At 35.0% G+C, this 15,593-nt stretch overlaps 2 protein-coding genes across 3 annotated transcripts; both read right to left on the bottom strand.

The window, feature by feature from the left end:
- Window positions 1–3: 3 nt before the first annotated feature.
- Window positions 4–1,354, bottom strand: LOC134263895 (uncharacterized; the record flags this gene model as incomplete). Its single annotated transcript, XM_062746253.1, has 4 exons — window positions 1,217–1,354; window positions 923–958; window positions 595–741; window positions 4–116 (listed from the first exon to the last, which is right to left on the bottom strand). Coding segments are annotated over exons 1-4 (387 nt in total), but the record flags the coding sequence as incomplete, so codon positions are not given.
- Window positions 1,355–3,559: 2,205 nt separating this feature from the next.
- Window positions 3,560–14,753, bottom strand: LOC134263896 (uncharacterized). Of its 2 annotated transcripts, none has more exons than XM_062746254.1 (11): window positions 14,638–14,753; window positions 12,504–12,578; window positions 12,233–12,286; window positions 11,341–11,425; window positions 8,782–8,951; window positions 6,672–6,777; window positions 5,896–6,066; window positions 5,695–5,730; window positions 5,477–5,588; window positions 5,097–5,183; window positions 3,560–3,750 (listed from the first exon to the last, which is right to left on the bottom strand). In XM_062746254.1, exons 1-11 carry the CDS (start codon window positions 14,715–14,717, stop codon window positions 3,626–3,628), a joined length of 1,101 nt encoding a protein of 366 aa, XP_062602238.1. In that variant the 5' UTR covers window positions 14,718–14,753; the 3' UTR covers window positions 3,560–3,625. The 2 variants fall into 2 exon arrangements, with proteins under 2 accessions (XP_062602238.1, XP_062602239.1); XM_062746255.1 differs by lacking the exon at window positions 14,638–14,753 and adding an exon at window positions 14,085–14,093.
- Window positions 14,754–15,593: the final 840 nt, after the last annotated feature.

Here is a 15,593-nt window from a genome sequence, read left to right as displayed (position 1 = left end):
GGAGTTGGTGACCTCGTTACAGATCGTCTGAACTATATCCAGGTAAGAGTGGTGCTTACGATTTTTGGCATTGTAGTAGTTCACTAGGGTAGACTCTATAGCTGTTCCATTGTTTTCTACAAGACAACAATACTTTCAACTTCTACTGACATCTTTGAATAGTTTGAAGAACTTCAATAACGCTACATTGTTATACTGTCAAATGCATGACTAATAGTTCCTGAGGGCTTGAGAAGATGACTCTTTTAACAATTTTACCCTCCATACTATAATGCAAAATTTGACTTCTAATGTTAAATGTGGTCCAGCCCTAAATGGTAGACTGAGGGGGGACCCATCTAGGGTCTTCGAATGAACTTTGATCTTCACTAAATGGGGGGATATAAGCATAATTATCAATATATTTACTGTCACCTGACTAGTGCTTTATCAGATTTGTCACAATTTCATTGACACCTGTCACATTCTTTTGAAGGCAAATAAACAAATGCCAAGTTTATGGACAGAAATAATTAGGATAAAAGCCCAGCTGAGATATCACATCTTAATTAATTTAGCTAAGTACCCATATCCTTTCCTTAAACTTGTACATACTCATTATTAATTTGCAGGCTTCCTCAATGACTGAAGGAGTAATTTCATAGTGCTTAAAGTTTTCCTTCTTGCAGACAGTTGACATTAGCACTGGAACTCGTTTGTTGATTGGCTCATTTGTTGTATGTTTCAAAGTCCTTGACAATTCTAAAATTAAAGTAAATTTTGATTTAAATATCAGGAGTGTTCAGTAAGTTTAAACTTCAATAAAGGACACTTAACAAATGTGTTTGTTTCTTCAAACAGAAATTCTAACTCCCGGTAAAATAAATTTGTCTTAGAACTACTTCAGTATGTTTAACATGTTTAAAGTAGATAGAATGTATACCTTTTACTGTGGCCTGACATCCTGCACAAAGGCCAGCTGCAAAATAAATAGATAAAAGTTATGATAGAAATCACTGCTGAATCAAAGCACATAAATTCTTAAATTAATGCAATACATTTTATAATGTAGTGTATTTATAGTGTATTTTAAAGTGTAGGATGATCAAATAGAATGAACACAAACTAATCATGACGAATTTCTGTGAACTCTTGAATAACCTCACTATTCGCCATGTAGGCCTACATCCTTTAAAGAGAATCATTTACATTTCAAGCTACGATGTTTCTTACTTACCAGGTGTAAGTTTTGAATCTTTGGAATTCTTGTCTGTCTTTGCCGCCACCAAAGTGACTAATAAAAGAGATAAAAAGACTTTTTTAAGCATGGCTTTTTGTATTGTTGTTGTTTACTATACCACCGGAAATATACGTGTACAAAGTTGAGCATGCGCAATGGGTGGTTTAGGTGTTGCTAAAATTGGATAAAATAAACGAGCCGGACCGGCTTAAAGAAAAGGCCTATTCGAGAAGTGGCGAAAATAAGATGTAAATCTCCAAGGAACTTGAAAAGCACAAAATTATCCCCAAACCAATGGCATTAAAACGTTTGGCTATTCAACACTTCATACAATAAATCAAATCCTGGATTTTTGGCATCATAATTATTATGATACATACAGTTGCTTTTTCAATAAAAATAGAACTAGTGAATTTACTTACCTTGTCATTTGTCATTTTGCTTAAAAACATTCTGATTGTACACCAAAGAGTACTTCGAAGTTTATATTAAAAGATGCCTGCATTTCTGATTGGAGGTATCATCCCAAACTCAACAATTATGCTCAAAGAGTTCTGAATTAAATATCACAAAGCCTGACATTGTTAGGTTGGTATCAATGTAGTTATGAACCAGTTGTTAGCAACCAACAATGTATATTGCACTCACAAGAAGCAGAATTTATTCAAAAACTTATACATGAGAAGAAGAAAAGACTTGCTGTGGCCTTCAACTTGACATTTAGATTACATACATGTAATTTGAAAATCTATCACCAGGTACCAAGTAATAATATTAATAAATTCTATTCAAATATCCACTTAATGTATCTCTTGCAAGTGAAATTGAAATAATAGATACAACAAAGTTTGACACATCTGGATATTTTACCAGAAAAAGACATTAGCGATACCCTAAGAACAAAACTTATGTGATATGACTCTTTTATCATCAACTTCCCTCAATTTATGTTTCAATATACACATCACCTGGGGTTTATGATTCTCAGCTGATTCAATAAACATGAGCATGCTCTATGTATGAAAACTTTCTAAAATGGAGGCAAGCTATTGACAAACAAGTTGATTAAACAAGGATATCAACAGTCTTGTTTAGTCTGATTAAGCCAGCATTTCAAAATTTCTATGATTGATACACTGATCATGTTGGCAAATACAACCTATCTTGCTGACTAGAGGCATTTCATACTCATTTACGCATTTTTCCATTGACCGATCATGACAGAAAGCACACAGCTGGTGAGACTGGTTGACAGTAGGGATGTCAACGAACAGTCAACTATTCGACTATCAATCGAATGGACTGACGATTGAATAATGAAACAACATTCAAATATTAGATATATGTAAAAAAAAAGGTGATAATGAAATTTTCATCTCAAAATTGAAAAAGCGTCCTTCTTCAAACTATATAGTGTACGTCCCCAGACGAATTTATAAGAGCTCAAACACAGTCAAATTATATCAATAATTTTCCACATTGTACATATGGAAAATACAGTAATTATTTCTCAATCACTGACGTTTTTGTTATTGTAGAACATTATGCAACACTATACTGGATTATGAATATTATTTGACTTGTACCAATTCTATTTATACTCTAGGAATTTCAAATGCTAGGAACACACAATATTTGCATAGCCGTGAAGTTTTTATGCTTCGATAATTATAATAACAATAATCTAACATGTATAAAAGGCATTTTTATAGCTTGGGCAATCATTCATTGAACAGTCTTTAACAATATCACCTGAGGTGTGGATATTGTGTGTTTACAATTCCCCTTTTCTATAATTTATTTCAATTTACCAATTTATTTTCATTAATAAGCTTTTTAAAAAAACTGCAATCAAAAAAAGTTCCGAATAGTCAACTATCGTTCGAATAATGCAATCGAATGTTCCACTAAGGAAAATTAACACTTTGACATCCCTAGTTGATAGGGATTGCAATTACAAATTTTTGCGTCATCAATATTTTACATGTGTAAAGAATATTTAAAAACAAGGTAAACAACAAAACTATTCAGATTTTAATACAAAACATACTTAATACATTCAGTTCATTGCACTGATGTCATCATAATTTCCAGAAATAACATATTGTAAAAAAAGAAATATACAACAGTTTGTAGACCATAAATAATACCTGATAAAATTGTGAACAGAATATATACCATAGATAGTACTTGATAAAAATTTCAATAATTTAATTGCATCATGACTTGTATCTGTATGAGAGAGTCCTAGTCATATTTAATTGTTTAAGGTCTAAGGTGATTGAAAGAAGTGATAGTCTCTGCACTTGATTCACTAGAGAGAGATTTTTTCGTGTGTGATTTGCACAACCTCTTGGACATGCCCATGCATTACCCTTAATACTCTTCTCCACTGCGGTACAGCTCTCAGTGGAAATCGGGTTTCTCTGGGTAGGTGCATCCTGATCGTTGAATAATAAGGTTAGCTGCATAGTTTGCACATCGAATGCATTCCTCTATAGGCTTGCCTTTAATAAGCTGGGCTAAGAAACCTGTTAATAAATATATTATAATAAATTCTGACATTATTAAACTTTTAAATTAATTTTTTTCCAAAATATGTTCAGTTTTTTTATCCAGGTATACACAATGCCAGTTGAGTTTCCCATAATGAGTGAAATGCAGCTGACAAGCGTATGATACAATTTCTAAACAAGAAATAGTGTAAGATACATGTACCATTAAAATACGAGGGTTGATCCAAAAGTTTGTGGAATTTCTTTCTAAAATTTTATCATGATTTGACAAGAGCAAACAATAGGCATATTTATAAAATAGAGTCATAATGCAACAATACTGGAAAATTTCACCACATTCCAATTACTAATAAGGTCACAAGAGCTTTCTGAAAATAGATGGTTGTGAAACCCGGGGGAGACTTCGACGTAACGTCAAGTTAGGTATGTCACGTCACATTATAGAATCATCTTACCGTAATGTCAAATTCGAACATGTAATTCTTCAAAATGCTGCCCTTTTCTCCATTTTTTTTCTCAAGAAAAGCCTGGGTATGCTCTCGCACCAATTTATCTTCATTTTTTACTCATATTTCAAAATACCCCCCATCTTTCCATATGATGTTCCGATTTCAGTAGCAATGTCAAGAACAGTACGTCAGCCGACAACGTCTATTAACGCTTTCAATTTATCAAGGGGGACAACACTTAAAACAGAGCCTCAAAAAGGCGGCCACACCTTTAATCAACGTCCATGAAGGTTCTATTTTTCTTCATTTTCTTACGCCACTGGAAAACCAGTGGCTAAATGCATTTTTCCTCAGTCTATGTCAATAATATACCCTTTTAAGATAGAGCGATCCCGGGATTTTCACAAAACTTATGACTTGACTGAAATTTGACGTCGTCTAACAACCTTAAGATGAACAATAAATTATTAACTAATAAACAAAATATCCAGTAAAATCAGTAAAATACACACACAAAGGTTTATAAAAGATCAAGCAATCGTAATAATGACATAATTTTAGTTTTCAAAAACACGAAGAGCGGTTTAATTCTCATTTCAAGTATTAAGAATTAAAATGATAATCAACGCGTTGATGTCTCCCCCGCATTTCCAAACATCCGTTTCTATGGCAACTGCCAAAGAGTTACTATCACAAATATCTAAAATATTTTTTAATTTAAAATATTCAACAAGTGTCTTTATTCTCATTTGTAATTTTCAACCAATTTCACTTATAAATGAATGAAATATTAAGAAATTCCACGAACTTTTGGATCAACCCTCGTATGTAACTGCTGTGTCAAGGGACATAACCTTGAAGACTGTAGAAATGTGAATACTAATACTGGTGTTTTACAGTAATGTCACCTACCTCCAACAAAGGCATCCCCAGCTCCATTAGTATCTACTATATCCTTGTCAGCAATAGGAATGACAGGGTACTCTGTTGTTTTACCATCTGTTATAACAAATACACACTTTGATGAAGTACATGTTTTAAAATACTGCAAAGTGAAATGATGTCAGAAGGATATTTTGCAATACTGGTACCATTTTATTTTTGAAAAAAAAAATAATTGGAAAGATCAATTAAATCTCCATTCTTATTATCAAACTTTCCATTAAAAGATAAAACGATAAAACATTGATAATTTAATCTTTATGATGGGCTTATATGAAAAATTTTGAAAATATATTATTCAATAAATCAATAGTTTTTGACAAACAAGGATACATATAAATAAAGGTGACCTTTAGCTACAACAGTAGGATTGGATCCCTGAGTGATGACCACGGTCCTGGGTTTGTTGTCCTCCTTTGGTAGAGCGGCTAGCTTTAGTGCAATCTGGGCAATATCGGTGGTCTGAAATATAATATATATCGACCGATTACTGCTACAGTTAAACACTCACATGGTGTGGACAGAAAGGGTTGGCTACTGTTTTATTGTCACTAGATTCAATTCTTACCCCAAAGTTGTTCTCTTTGGCAAAGGTCTCTGCTTCCTGTAAAGATAATAATTAATTCATCAACTGTTAACAAAACATACAAGGATGAAAAGAAGTCTCTTTACTCTAGATGTTATATTTAGTCATGCTAGATTTTACAAATTTCTTTGCAAATTTCTTCACAAAGGATCTTATAATGGACAATGCATTACCATGACTTACCGTTTCATTTCCAAACAGAACATCTACAAATGGCATGGCTTTGAGCATGGGTTCTTTGAAGAACTGACAAAGGAATGGTGCAGACAGGTTCATACAGAACACTTTACCAGACTCCTGGGCGTGTTTACCGATTCTCATAACAGTGGGGGGACTAACAGTAAGGGGAAATGCCTGAAATAGATTTGTAGATCAGAAGTCTCAATTCATGAAAGTGTAAATGTTGAGGCTTCTCTTACAAAAAATAGGAGGGGACAGACCGACCTGTAGGATTCCTGACTACCAGCTACGTAATAATACTGGGTCTTTATTAACAGGCAGACAAACAGACACACAAGATTCTAACCTACAGCTACGTAATAATACTGGGCCTTTATTAACAAACAAACAGATCTATAGGAATCTGACTTACAGCAAGGTAGTAATACTAGGCCTTTATTAACAGACGAACAAGATTCTGACTTATAGCTTCATAATAATACTGGGCCTTTATTAACAGACAAACAGACCTATAGGAATCTGACTTACAGCTATGTAATAATACTGGGCCTTCTCTTCAAGGTTACTAACAAACAGACACACAGACCTATAGGATTCTGACTTATATCAAGGTAATAATATTGGGTCATGATCTACAGACAGACCTATAGGATTCTGACTTATATCAAGGTAATAATATTGGGTCATGATCTACAGACAGACCTATAGGATTCTGACTTATATCAAGGTAATAATATTGGGTCATGATCTACAGACAGACCTATAGGATTCTGACTTACAGCAAGGTAATAATATTGGGCCTTTTCTACAAGTTTCCAGTGTGCTGGTGTCTCCAGATGTTCCTCTGTAAAACAGTTGGCTGCTGCTAAATTGGCACACATAGATCTGTAAAAAGACGGCCTAGTTATTACATCTATATACCACTATTTACTGTAATCCTAAATATATGTGTGAAATTATTTTTGGTATAATTTCGCAAGAAACACAACTCACAATATAAAATTACTTGCTTTTATTTTTATGGTGCTAAAAACAATAAAAAATCTCTTGACAAACCATCCATTTGCGAATCATTATTCTCGCGATTTGACTTTGAAGAGGCCTTAAGCGATAACTAGAAAACTGACCAGTCAGCAAGGGCCCCGCCATGGGGTAGAATTATAAGGGTGCAGCTTATGGAATGATTAAAAAATATATGACGAATAAGAAACAGCAACTGTATTCTTAAAATTTCAAGATAACTCCTGAATATCCAAAAACCTGTAAATAATATCCTTGTATTTATTTTACATAAGGCAGTAAAGAACAACTCAACACCAAATGTATATCTAAACAATAATGGAGCTTGTGTTATATAAAATGCCAGCCTTCAATGAATGCAAATATATATCATGAAGGCATGACCTTAACTTCAAAACAAACAGCAGTTGCAGACAAAGGTTTTCATTAATCTTAAAGTGACAGATAAAGATAAGCCTTCTAAATTTTCTGCAGTAGGCCAGATAATTAATCCCAAGGGATTAATTGTACTTCTCCCTCATCATTTTATTCTTAATTTATAATAAGAACTTTTTCAGTAATGATAGAATGAAGTTTTTATCCTACTGCCTTAAAAATTAAAAATATTCTTGAATTTTTATGAAGCCAAAAAAAAAAAATAATAATAATAAAAAGGATAAATAAATAAATAAAAAAAATAAATAAAGTAGGGTATTTCAACAAAAATAAAGTAAAAAACATTTATACTTAAATCCACATTTCAGAGTGTTCATAGCATTCCAAATGGACTTAACTTCAAAACAAACTTCATTTGCAGACAGAGGTGGTAATTAATCTCAATGTGACAGATAAAGATTCTTCAGGAGGAAAGCTAATTAATCCCAAGGGACTCATTCATTGCAGTATTCAGTTTACAATGGGAACATTTTCAGAAGTTATCTCTCTTTGCAAATTCATTCTTATATAAACTTAAGGAATCTACCCCACCACCCAGCTCCAAACCAGAGGACAAAGAAAAACAAACTTAACATCAAAATATGTCTTTTTGCCTACTGAACTACCATACCAAATTTGAACTTAATTGGACTACAATAAAAAAAGTTATTAGGAAAAAACAGAAAATTTGAGGACGGAAGAATGACAGACGGACAGACAGACGGACAGACAGACAGACAGACAGAGTGATTACTATAGGGCACCCGCAAATCCTTGCGAGGCCCTAATAAGTACTCGCAAAAAAATAAGGAATCTACAATAACTGTTTTGAACAAGCTTCATATAACATGCAAAAACATGCTCAATTTTCTGTCTGACTTATTTATTGTCACTTATTGGACATTTGCACATGAAGCTCAAGGGAAAAGTAATTGTTTTACACAGGTTTTAGACACTTCACTTGTAACTTGTAGGTGTACAAATGGACTAGTTCCAAGATCCCAAGGATATGACCTGATACATGTACTTGTCATTTATGAATATTTTTCATCAAGTGTTAATTAAACCTCCATGTACTCTCAAAACTGAAACTCTTTCTTAATTTCACTGAAAACTGACATTTTAATCCAAGGGAATAAAATTTTGTCTAAAACTATTTTCATACTTATGCCATTTATTCTGTTTAAAGGGAGACAACTGCATGTACTTCCAGAAATCAAGACTACACACTTCCTGATGGATCTGTTAGAGATGCCAATCCTAAATAAATGGAGGATTTTTCTCAAGGGAGGGGTTCAGGGAGCCCAGGAAAATCAGGACCTTGCCAAATTTTCAGCCCCAAAACTTATACTAACAAGCACATTTACAGGCATACATTCTACTGATCATCACATGACTTATTTTTCCAGAGCAGGACAAAGCTAGCCCTGTTGTCAGGTTTTCTGTGGGACCTACCTGAAGTTTCCAGTGCAAATGACAGCACACGTTCCTGTAGGCTCCTTGTCAGTGTACTGGAACTGTGTGTTGACCCCCGCCTCTCTAGCTTTGTTCTCCAGGATCTGACCAAACTCATCCTTGTTGATACACCCGAAGAATGTGGTGGCCTGGGGGACTCCTGATAGCCACTAAAACCAAAAATAGCTTAGCTATGAACATAATTATAAATCATTGGACAGAGAAACTTTATTTGATGAACTAGATTTGCAATTTAAACTAATATATTACCCTGGTAGGAATCATATAACTTAACCACTTTGATAATAGTCATTTCTGAATGAACAATGGAATTCTCTTCGTTCATCAACATAATTTTTTGAAAATAATGCCCTAATCCAATTAATCTTACAATTGCCAATATTTGGTTATATTGTCTGTCTGTTGTCAACTTTAACCTAGCCCATAACTATTGCACTGTCAAGGGTAAGGCTTTAATATTTGACGTGATTGTTCATTATGACAAGACCTTTCCATTGGTACAGACATTTTTGATTATGTGACCTCAGCTGTGACCTTCAGAATTGTGTTACCATTGGGGGCATAGTGTTTCACAAACACATCTTGTTTAAATCTAGATTTTAGGTATAAACAAGAGGCCCATGGGCCACATCGCTCACCTGAGTAACTTGGGTGATGCAGATCTTTTTTTAAAGATTTGTTCTATATATATTTCTATGTAAAACTTGGATCCCCCTTTTGTGGCCCCGCCCTACCCCCGGGGGTCATGATTTTAATAATTTATTATCTACACTACCCAAGGATGCTTCCACATCAATTTTAGCTTTCCTGGCCCAGTGGTTCTTGAGAAGAAGATTTTTAAAGATTTGTTCTATATACTTCTATGTAAAACTTAGATTCCCTATTGTGGCCCCGCCCTACCCCCTGGGGTCATGATTTTAACAATTTTATATCTACACTACCAAAGGATGCTTCCACATAAGTTTGAGCTTCCCTGACCCAGTGGTTTCTAAGAAGAAGATTTTTAAAGATTTGTTCCATATATTTCTATGTAAAACTTGGATTCCCTATTGTGGCCCCGCCCTACCCCCGGGGGTCATGATTTTAACAATTTAATATCTACACTACCCAAGGATGCTTCCACATCAATTTTAGCTTTCCTGGCCCAGTGGTTCTTGAGAAGAAGATTTTTAAAGATTTGTTCTATATATTTCTATGTAAAACTTGGATTCCCTATTGTGGCCCCGCCCTACCCCCAGGGGTCATAATTTTAACAATTGAATATCTACACTACCCAAGGATGCCTCCACATAAGTTTGAGCTTTCCTGGCCCAATGGTTCTTGAGAAGAAGATTTTAAAAGATTTGTTCTATATATTTCAATGTAAATTCGGATTCCCTATTGTGGCCCCACCCTATCCCTGGGGGTCATGATTTTAATAATATAATATCTATACTACCCAAGGATGCTTCCACATAAGTTTGAGCTTCCCTGGCCCAGTGGTTTCTAAGAAGAAGATTTTTAAAGTTTTGTTCTATATATTTCTATGTAAAACTTGGATTCCCTTGTGGCCCCGCCCTACCCCTGGGGGTCATGATTTTAACAATTTAATATCTACACTACCCAAGAATGCTTCCACATAAGTTTGAGCTTCCCAGGCCCAGTGGTTTCTAAGGAGAAGATTTTTAAAGATTTGTTCTATATATTTCTATGTAAAACTTGGATTCCCTATTGTGGCCCCGCCCTACCCCCGGGGGACATGAATTTAATAATTTTATATCTACACTACCCAAGGATGCTTCCATATAAGTTTCAGCTTTCCTGGCCCAGTGGCTTCTAAGAAGAAGATTTTTAAAGATTTGTTCTATATATTTCTATGTAAAATTTGGATTCCCTATTGTGGCCCCGCCCTACCCCTGGGGGTCTTGATTTTAACAATTTTATATCTACACTACTCAAGGATGCTTCCACATAAATTTCAGCTTTCCTGGCCCAGTGGTTCTTGAGAAGAAGATTTTTAAAGATTTGTTCTATATATTTCTATGTAAAACTTGGATTCCCTATTGTGGCCCCGCCCTACCCCCGGGGGTCATGATTTTAACAATTTAATATCTACACTACCTCAGGATGCTTTCATATAAGTTTCAGCTTTTCTGGCCCAGTGGTTCTTGAGAAGAAGATTTTTTAATGACCCAACCCTATTTTTGTATTTTCTTGATTATCTCCCCTTGGAAGGGGTATTGGCCCTTAATTTTAACAATTTAAATTTCCCTTTACCCAAGGATGCTTTGTACCAAGTTTGGTCAAAATTGGCCCAGTGGTTCTTGAGAAGAAGTTGAAAATGTGAAAAGTTTACAGACGGACAGACGGACAGACAGACGGACAGACGGACGGACGACGGACAACGGGTGATCAGTAAAGCTCACTTGAGCTTTCAGCTCAGGTGAGCTAAAAAGAAACAACAAGTTTGTTGGCAATATTTCCCTGTACATTCACCTGTTTACTTTGATTACCTGGAGTAGAAAAGGTGTAACAAAGAGGTGAAGATCCATGACTTACCTGTGCTACCTTGATTGCATTAAGGGTGGCCCCACCAGGAACATACTCTACGTGGTCCCCAAAAGTGTCAACCATATCTTTGTACCTATTTATATAAACATGTAAAAATGATACATAAAATCTATTCCATTCACAGTTTCACACAAAATGTTTTCAATATCTTGTATGGGGCCTGACCTTCTCCCACTTCTTTCTATTTTCCATCCTTCTAACCTCATCTTCAATCCCCTCTCTTTCCCCCAATCTTGTTTTTCCCACCCTTCTCCCTCATCTTCAATCCTGTTTATCCCATCCTTCTCCCTCATCTTCAATCCCCTCTCTCCCCCCACTCTTGTTTATCCCACCCTTCTCCCTCATCTTCAATCCCCTCTCTTTCTCCCACTCTTGTTTATCCCACCCTTCTCTCTCATCTTCAATCCCCTCTCTTTCTCCATCTCCTGTTTATCCCATCCTTCTCCCTCATCTTCAATCCCCTCTCTTCCCCCACTCTTGTTTATCCCACCCTTCTCCCTCATCTTCAATCCCCTCTCTTTCTCCCACTCTTGTTTATCCCACCCTTCTCCCTCATCTTCAATCCCCTCTCTTTCTCCATCTCCTGTTTATCCCACCCTTCTCCCTCATCTTCAATCTTGTTTATCCCACCCTCTCCCTCATCTTCAATCCCCTCTCTTTCTCCCACTCCTGTTTATCCCACCCTTCTCCCTCATCTTCAATCCCCTCTCTTTCTCCTTCTCCTGTTTATCCTACCCTTCCCCACCTGTTATGGGATCTATTGCAAAACTATGATATATTATATATAAATGAACTCCTATGGACATGTTATCAACAGCAAAGCTTTCAAGTGTTACTTGAAGGGTTATATAGACCAGAATACATATTTGGAACTACTTACATGGGCTTATGCTTTTCTTCTGCGAGGATTGCATTATCTCTCTCCAGGCCATACCTTATAGAAATAACTACTCTGTTAAAACATTACTTAAAAGATTTTAAATGTTACATCATCACTATTAACTTGCAGTAACTGAGTATTGTAATATAAATTTATATATTTATCAGGCCAGATAGATTTACTGATAAATGGCAAGTGCTTTGATTTCATGGTTGAGATAATTCAGGCTTCAGCAATTACTCTGGCATAAATTATATCTATGAAAACTTACTTGTCAAGAAATTCTTGAGTTCCATTACAAGATATGTCTAACAGAGGATTTCCATATCCCAGAAGTATGCCCTCCCTGTCAAAGAAACAGTTAGCAAATGAAGGAATTTTTTTTTTAATTTAAAAAAGTCTTGATTTCAGGATTGAGGAATTCCTGCAATGTACTAATGCAAGTAGATAAATATTTTAATTTAATCATAATTGAATGATATCATCTAGCTCTCTGTTATGCTGAAATCTAACATTCTAGAAAGCCTTAAAAAAGTATTAGGTATATTTGAATATAACATTTTACTTTTTTCTGCATTGGACCAAAAATCAGAACAGGAATTTCTAAATTTATATGATTGTATATAAAAATAAGTTTTGTAATCAGCTGCATTTTTTAACTGCATTTGACTTCAACCAAAATCCCCATTTGTGGTATTTAAGGTTCTAATCATCTATTCAATGTTTTGGATTTGTAAAGCCCCAGAAATTACTTTAGTATAATGTTATTATTATAGTGTAATTAATTCAAACCCAGATGCTTCACCTTCAAAGCAAAATGCTGTTAAGAACAAAATTTATATCTATATAAACTTATTATAAAAAGTACAATAGCAGTTATTTAGAGATTTGAATACATCATTAATCCACACAATTTGTTCTGGGGACGCAATTAAGTGGTCATGTAAATAAAGAAGACTAGGTTGCATTCAGTGTGTCATATTAGTTAAATTACAAGCAAAAATGTGTAGTATTTGATGCAGGAGAATTATCAATATTTGTCCATTTTCAAGCAGATTCTCCCAGGTTGAATGTCAATGTTAAAAGCCTTTTTTCTGATTTTTTTTCCTATGTACCAGTGTGTTATAATACGGTTCAGTAATCTGGACCAAAGAAAATACTTGGATCCATGCTCTCTCATTATTTTACAAAAAAATTATGTCAAAAGGGTATTGGTTTCCCTTTTTTCAAAATAAAAAAAATAATTGGTCTAACAAAGCTGGTTGTGTCTATAGTATTCTATACTATGCTTATAGAACAAAATTTAGTTTTTTCTGTTCATTTTCTTAAAACAAATTTAGCAAAAAAAAGTTGTGAACATTTAACCTTAAAAATGCATTCATAGTGGTGGATCATCCCTTAAAGATACTATATTTTAAAACTTTTAAGATATGGTTTGCAAACAATTCTATTTTATCAATGATGATAAAGTTATTATTCGGGATGCATGTCTTCTTGTACATTATGTATCCTTCACTGCACTTAATGTCTTTTTAGTTTTACATGCATATTCATGTTTTTTGTTTCCTGTCAAGTTTGCTAAATAATTTGACCACTTAAAAGCCAAATTTTATCTTGTATCCTCCTCCTACTATGCACTGATTAAAAATGATTTATCAGAAATTCAACTCAATGTACTAAGTAAATGTAAATTTAAATACTTCTCTACCTCTGTATTTTTTTTTTTTCTCAAATACTTCTATTGTATAATTATATGTAGCTCATATCAAGTTTATCTTTGAAATTTATATGTATATGTAAAAAAAAAAAAAAAAAAATTAAATGCAGAAAGTTTGACATCCTACATGCCTACCTAGCCATGATTGCCCTAAAAAGAGTGACGGCCTGGTTATCAACTGCATAAATAAGCCTTCACGGATCAGAACATCTCATTTTGGAGGGGGGTTTAAATGGAGGTGTCATTAAATACATGCAACGTATGAGCTAAAAATAATTATTTTCTCTCAGAAATATACACCAGGGAAGCACACTAAATTCAAGCAGAGAAATAATTCTTTTATAACGGCATTGTGATTTTTTACGTGTACACGTGTGCTGTACTTACCTGTGACGTGTACATAAATGGGACAATTCAGAAACTGGCCAATAACTAAACACCTTTGCTATATTTAGCAAAGGTACTTTACTGTTTATCTAAACGCGGTATGTGTACAAATTGTATTCAGCGTATGCATTTTTATATTTTTGTATTCAGTAGGGCCTAGGGCGTTGCGTGATTTGAAAATCAACAGCAATCAGTGAAGTGAAACATATATGTGTAAAACATGTAGGCCTATGAAAACAAAATCGTATTCTATACTACAGACTGCAGCATGATATGATAACAATGGTAGAAATGAGCTTACCTGATACACTCATTTGGTTTAATTTTTTTCCTATCAGGACCATCGCCATCCAGAAGTTCTCCAGCTCCAGTCGTTGACATGCTTTTAAACCGAATTTTCTCTATCAGCCTACACTTCCTGTGGAAACAAAACAAAAGTGGGATTGGTGCCGTATTCCAACCCGGAAAACCCCAATCACCATGATGTTTATTGTCGCTCGTGGTTGTAGATCAATATATTTTAAGTTTATCTTCATGGGGCAGGGCGTCGGAAGCAAATTGAAAGGGGGGGGGGGCTAATCGAAAGTGGGAGGAGGGGGGCTAAACCAACAAAAAAAGGTGAATCCCAATTTTCAATGACTATTTTTGCAAAAAAGTGGCCCTCCCTAGCCCCCCCCGGTTCCGACCGGCGCCTATGATCTCTCATGGTTGCATAAAAATCTTTCCTAAACAGGCACATAGCATCGTTTTTGAAAGTGGGGGGCCAACCAGAGAAAAATTTTTTTACTTACCTGAAAAAGTTGACAAGCAAAAAAAAAAGAACAAAAAAAAAAAAACAAATAAATTAAAAAAAAAAGGGTGGGGGGGGGGGATCCCAAACTCGAAAATCCTATTTCGTTCGAGAGGTTGGGGGGGGGGGGGTGTTAGTGGCTAACTTTTTTCAAGGCCAACTTCCTTTCACTTACAATGTTTTCCATACAATACTACATATCCTTGATATCATTATACTATGGAAAGAAAGGGGGGACAACCAACCTTTCAATAGACATTTTCAATAGTAAAAGTAATGTTGGGGAAAAAAGTGGGGGGGGGGCAGGCCCCCCTTGTTGCTACGTCCCTGCTAAATAAAGACTCTCTCTCTCTCTCTCTCTCTCTCTCTCTCTCTCTCTCTCTCTCCAAACACTATTTATGCACAAATTAAGGTCAGACGACATGTTTCTAAAAAATGTAAATTTTCCCAACAAAGTTTCATTGAAG

The sequence above is a fragment of the Saccostrea cucullata genome, unplaced genomic scaffold, assembly GCF_032062105.1.
Source record: "Saccostrea cucullata isolate Sc308-1 unplaced genomic scaffold, CSIRO_AGI_Scuc_v1 ctg11449, whole genome shotgun sequence".
NCBI classification, from domain to species: domain Eukaryota; kingdom Metazoa; phylum Mollusca; class Bivalvia; order Ostreida; family Ostreidae; genus Saccostrea; species Saccostrea cuccullata.
This window is presented reverse-complemented; position numbering and strand designations above follow the sequence as displayed.

Bases quoted from the DNA above. Each gene is read 5' to 3' on its own strand.
- LOC134263896 (XM_062746254.1), bottom strand. From the start codon at position 14,717: ATGTCAACGACTGGAGCTGGAGAACTTCTGGATGGCGATGGTCCTGAT. The intron at 12,287-12,503 runs GTAAGTTTTCAT...TATTTCTATAAG, and splicing joins ACTCAAGAATTTCTTGACAA to GTATGGCCTGGAGAGAGATA. The intron at 11,426-12,232 runs GTAAGTAGTTCC...TTATATAAATAG, and splicing joins GAAGAAAAGCATAAGCCCAT to GTACAAAGATATGGTTGACA.